Source organism: Anopheles coustani, chromosome 2 (assembly GCF_943734705.1).
Source record: "Anopheles coustani chromosome 2, idAnoCousDA_361_x.2, whole genome shotgun sequence".
NCBI lineage: Eukaryota > Metazoa > Arthropoda > Insecta > Diptera > Culicidae > Anopheles > Anopheles coustani.
Window position 1 is genome coordinate 85322094 of NC_071289.1, and position 5838 is coordinate 85327931.

The window sequence follows — 5838 nt, forward strand, 5'->3', positions numbered from 1 at the left end:
GAACTCGCATATGGGCAGCTGCACCTACTGGTCGACCCGGAATCGTTGCACCTACGGGTCGACCCGAACCAAAGGTTCGAACTCGCATATGGGCAGCTGCACCTATTGGTCGACCCGAACTCGTTGCACCTACGGGTTGACCCGCACCAACGGGTCGAACTCGCATATGGGCAGCTGCACCTACTGGTCGACCCGGAGTCGTTGCACCTACGGGTCGACCCGAACTCGTTGCACCTACGGGTCGACCCGAACCAACGGGTCGAACTCGCATATGGGCAGCTGCACCTACCGGTCGACCCGAACTCGTTGCACCCACGGGTCGACCCGGAGTCGTTGGAATCGAGAGTTCGACCCGGAGCGCTCCGGGTCGGTTACGGATCGCTCCGACCCGATAGGTTCGGGTCGACCCGCTCCTCACTATTGCAAACCTGTCAACATGGTAGGTGTCTCCACTAGTTACATTCAGCAGATTGCTGAACGTTACGGATGTATTGCCAATTGCATAACTTGAGGGGTATTTGAATTTTTCAACGGATTGTAGAAAAACGATTTGATAAAAGCAAACAGATTTGTTTCAAACATAATTTCCTTCCGAAAGCGTTGGTAAAAAAAAGGAATATTCAGAAAACAACATCGAGTTTTACGTTTTTATTCTGTTTATTTGCTTTACTGTCACATATCGTTCCAGAGTTAAAATGTAAACGGATTATGTCTTATACGTACAACGTAAACCTTCAAACCGAACTCCTTCTAGTCTATTGCCAATCAAAAAACCGATTAAAAAGCGATGGCCCACCTCCTCATGAAGGCCTCCTTTCTCTCTCTATCTTCCTTTGTCCATTTTGTCTGCCATTTATCATTTTCCAATCACAGCTTTTTGCGCTTACATACGTGGCGTCGTCGAATCAGTGGGAATTTTTTAAGGTTTTTGCGAGAACAGATTTAACGGTTGCAACGCGAAGTAGGAGTAATTGGTAATGGCCACCCTGCAGCTCGTGTTTGAGTAGTCTGTCTAGAATAATTCGCGCTGTCTTCCTCGCTTCCTTAAGGGCTAGAGTTAAATAAGAGTAACCGGTTTTAGTACATACAATGTGCATGCAAATCGGGGGATAGCTGGTAAAGGCGCCTTAGCGCCCCGCTTAGCGACTAGTTTAAGGATTAAAAAGAGAGTAGTTATTACAATAAGAATACTATCATAAATCAGTAGAATCCGCCGAGTGTGCCTTCGCGCCGAGTGTGCTTCCGTTCGCGGTATGAAAGTGTCACCTCGTAAGCGTGTGTACTCTAAACGTTACAGGGAATAAGTGGAATAGTTGTCGATGCTGTGGGAAAAAGAAACCACACCAGCAGCGCTTAGCGGCGCGCAATGTTTCGCCGGAACTTCTGGTACAGCATCTCCATCGTGCGGAACTCGGGCTCGTAGATGTCCGGCAGCTCCTGGTCGAGTGCGTGACAGTAGACCATCGTGACGGTGGCCGCGCCGTACAGCTTCTGCTCGTAGTCCATCAGCTGCTTGACGAAGGACACGTTCGGCCGGATCTGCGGCCGCTTGGCCTTGATGTGGTTGTAGGCGTCCTTGAGGGTCATACGATGGTACCGCATCAGGTAGGCGAGGCAGATGGTGGCCGATCGGCTGATTCCGGCCACACAGTGCACCAGGGTAACGCCACCAGCATTGGACTCCTTCGGAAAGACGGAGACAACGGAATCGTTTGGTTAGTTTCTCATCGAAGCAATTTAAAAAAAAAGTCTATTACCTTCTCGATCATGTCCGCCACCTCATCGAAGTAGCGCTCCAGGTTCGCCTCCCGGTTGTCCTTCACCGGAATCCGCAGATAACGTGTGTCCTCCGCTGGCAGCGGCGTATCGGTCAACTCCGTAACGCCCGTCACGTTGATAACGAACGTCACGCCGAGCTGCTGCATCATGGCGACCGACGCTGCACTTCCGCCGCACAGATAGAGATTCTTAAGCAGCTTCGAAACGCCACTGATCGGGGAAAACCTACGGACAAGGAAAAGAGAACGCCGTTGAGTATCGTACGGTTCACGAATCGCTAGTTAAAGAACCCGCTTGTTGTTTATTATTGAACCCAACGTCTTTATGATCCACAGCCACATTCACTCACGATCATTGGCGACCTAAATATCCATCCATTAACCACCGTTCTCATTCGTTTCCTTGACCAGCATCAATGCGGAATGCAGCTCATGAGTTCGTCCCAAATGGAAAACAGTCCGCGGGCCGAAAATCCAACGTCGTGTCCAGGTCGAACTGTTTACGCTTTGTTTATGGCACAAATATAAATCACATCTGGGCGAGGAAACACACTACTCCCAGCAAACCCTTTCCCACTTCCCGCCACTTACAAATCTGAGACGCAGATGGGTTTGTTTTTTTGCCCCCACTTTCCATTTTCCACCAGCTTGGGACAGCGGACGCGGTCGCGGACGACGAATGGAATTTTTAGGTCGATGAGTAACAAACGGACCGTTTGAAACGCCACATACTGGCAGCGGATCCCGTGCGGAAAAAGGGCGAACAGTGATGGTTTGGCACAAGGTTGCCGTTCGAGGGAGGTAAGGGTGAGGGCAGGGTACGCCAGGGAGGACTTTGCATACCGAAACGCTGAAAAGTGAAGCGTGACACGACAGCGCACGCGAACGTTCTCTGCGTCTCTCGCCTCACGTCGGAACGCGATCGGATGAAAAATCGCTCACATGACTCGACTGGAAAAGGGAGGGCCAAAGGGGGCGAGGTGAGGGTTTAGGTGGAGGGAGAGAGCACGTGCGATTGGATGGGGGGTTTGGCACAACCCGCGCTCATTCCCTTCAACGCGCAGCTGGTGAGCAGCTTCGTGTTGCACTTTTTCGCACCAACACAGAGGGCCGCGGTTGGTTGTGGATTTGATGCCAATTTTTCACATCCTCCCAACTACCCTCCACTTTTCCCAGGCTTTTCCCACCACCCTCTTGCTGTCTCCCATCCGTCACGCTGATGCACTTGAGTTGACGACGCAAATTTCTCTCAAACAAACAATCATCGTATGCCAAATCTCGTTTTTTGTGAAGCCAATTTTCCTTTTTTCCTTCGTCAACTTCAAACGGTCAACACACGGTGGGCCGTCGTGCATTGTTGTTTTTAACGCAAATGCACAAAACATCTGATCCCGTCGGCTGAGTAAACGCAGGATGAGTCAGAGACGTTGCTTTAACTGCATCCACCTTCGTCGTGGTCAGCTGTAGCGAACGATCTTTAAACCAAAATCACGAAGACGCTCCTTCACTTTGAGAATAATCAACCGTTGCCGGTTTGAGATGGGGCCGACTTTTGGCGACTTGTTGCTTGCCAGCGGGATCAACCATGATCCGCATAATGATCGTGTGACATTTCTCTTCTGAAAGCGGAATTAAAATCTTAATTGCGGTGATCATGTGTTTCGTGCCAATCGCTGTCCAAGTCGAAAGAGTTTATTCTTGAGTACGTGTTAAGATCAATACATTTCGTTTTTAATTACCTCAGTTTTACATATAATCACATCGTTCTCTACTTTTGCTTGTAACTTTCAGACATGACAAAATTATTGAGACCAATTAAAATTTGTTAAAAAGAAGTACATTTCCAGGTGGAAACTACAAGATTAAATATTTATAGAGGTTGTTGGTGATTTGGTGAAGAACATCGAAATGTTTCTATTCAAAATAAAGTAAAAGTATATTCTAAATATGAATAAAAAGAGCAAGAATGCTTGCACATGCAAAATGGACGGAATAGAATGGATATGCATCTTCAAAACAAAAATGTTTGAAAGATGATAATATTTTGAAAAAAATTATGTAATGTTATGTCTTTGTTGTTAAATTTAATGTATTTTTATATTATTTTTCAATAAAGTGAACGATTTTCATATGTCTTTATTTTAATGGCATCAAACATAAAACGACTTGTTTCAAGTACTCACAAAACTTTCGCAGATTGATTTGTCATCAAGGCTGTTGCTAATGATCGTTCTCTTGGCTAACGGTCTTTGAACAGACGCCTTTGAATAAACCAAAAATATACGAAACCGTCCTTCCACGTGGCGCAAACAAATGGTTTTCGGCGACAACTTTCAAAGGATTCACCCCGCGTCGGAATGCAACCACCCTCTAATCTTCTTGAAGCTCACACAAATCCCACGTCGGCCATAAATTCCTATTACATAAATTCGAAGCGACCACAAATCGGTCGACGTTTAAATCATACAACCTCCCCCGTACCTCCTACCTTTCCGTCTCTTCGTCCTGTGAAACATTTCGGTCGTGCACCGCCCCCCCTTCCCCAAAGAACCAACGCTGAAACACTCATCCGTGCGGCCGGTTTATTTTTACCGTTCGCGACAATTTTACTTTTACCTTGAATTTTCACTGCCTTTCGGCGCACCCACCCCCTTTTTCTGCGTTTTTTTTTTGTCTCATTTTGTCCGCATACCGCAGAAACCACAGATCGACCCCAGATGCTCACCAAACAGCATCGTTCGATCCCAAACTGACGAACTTTCCAACGCTTTAGGATTTGGCTTTGCTTCCTTGCGCACTGCAACGTGCCTTCGTTTGAGTGATTCGTCGGGACCTGAGCTGTTCGCTCTCATGCCGGTGGCGTTTTCCGCCTGTCGAGAAACGGTCGTGAAGGTTTTCCGCGTCGTGGCGTCTCCGACATGGCGTCTCCTTTTTGATGCAATCAGCCGGATGCGTGCGCTGTCGGAATGCGTTCTTGTGCGCGAAAATAGGGATGAGGGACGGAAAAGAATCCCACCAGAAAGGGAAGAGTGGGGTTCGTTTGGTCAACGATTTTTCCACACCGAGAACACGTTGTGTGTGATCAGCATCATGGCACTTTTCCGGCGCCATTCCAGATGTCAGCTCGCGGCCCGTTTGACACGTTCACAAATATGATTTAAATCCGCCGTCTGGCAGTCAAAACGGCGGGCCACAAGCGAGGCGGAAAGGGGGAGGATGGGGCTGTGAAGGTCAAGAATTTTTCACAACCAGCCTCCCACAAGGACAATGGCCTCGGACGGAGGAATGTCCGTTGACCGTGACGCCGGTCGAACGGAACCGTTTTTCGTTCCGTCGAAAATTCACTTCCTTCTTCGAGCGGCACAAGCCCTCGGCCATGCGCACTGGCCAGCAGCGCCAGGATGGCAACAAACTTTTCCTCGATTTCATCACTTTCGCAGACCAACAAAAACCCCCAAACAACACCAAATACTCACGTCCGACACGGGCGATGCAGGCTCGAGCCGACCAGGACGCCATCGGGTGGATTTTCATGACGCTCCAGCAGGGCCTGAATTTGATTGCTCGCTTTCCCATCGAGCGGTGGCGCCGGCGGTGGCTTTCCAGCGTCGTCGTCGTCACCATTGGTGGCCATCAGCTCAATCGGTTTGCCTACAACCGGCACGGGAGCCGGCTCGGGCAGCTGGCCGGTCAGCAGCTCCGCATGATTCACACTGTTTATGTTTATTTCTTTCATCGCGAAAAGCGTCACTAAAACGGTTTGCTCAAGAGTTTCGGGAAAACTGGTCCACAAGCACGGCAAAAGTACTGTTTGTCTTGCTGGTTCAACACCGAACTTGAAAGGTCACTTTTCTGCCCCCTTCACCACTTCTAGAGTTCAACTGACATTAATCACTCACGCGTGCTTTTCCGACGATCCTTTTCCGGTGACCAATCCTTAAACTGATTTCACCCCAAACGAACGTGTCTCTCGAACGTTCGGTAAGTCGCCTCTTAAATCGGTACTCGGTGCCTTTAAACTGTCTCACTGTCCGCGTCCAAGCAGCGTTGCACTCTCGAG

At 48.8% G+C, this 5838-nt stretch overlaps 1 protein-coding gene across 1 annotated transcript; it reads right to left on the reverse strand.

The window, feature by feature from the left end:
• Nucleotides 1-1007: 1007 nt before the first annotated feature.
• LOC131265537 (dual specificity protein phosphatase 18-like) lies at nt 1008-5514 on the reverse strand. Its single transcript, XM_058267820.1, has 3 exons — nt 5255-5514; nt 1758-2004; nt 1008-1683 (listed from the first exon to the last, which is right to left on the reverse strand). Exons 1-3 carry the CDS (start codon nt 5512-5514, stop codon nt 1354-1356), a joined length of 837 nt encoding a protein of 278 aa, XP_058123803.1. The 3' UTR covers nt 1008-1353.
• Nucleotides 5515-5838: the final 324 nt, after the last annotated feature.

Coding starts and splice junctions, on each gene's coding strand:
- LOC131265537 (XM_058267820.1), bottom strand. CDS start 5,514: ATGAAAGAAATAAACATAAACAGTGTGAATCATGCGGAGCTGCTGACC. Junction 2,005..5,254: donor CTGCATCGCCCGTGTCGGAC/GTGAGTATTTGG, acceptor CCTTGTCCGTAG/GTTTTCCCCGATCAGTGGCG. Junction 1,684..1,757: donor TGGCGGACATGATCGAGAAG/GTAATAGACTTT, acceptor GTCTTTCCGAAG/GAGTCCAATGCTGGTGGCGT.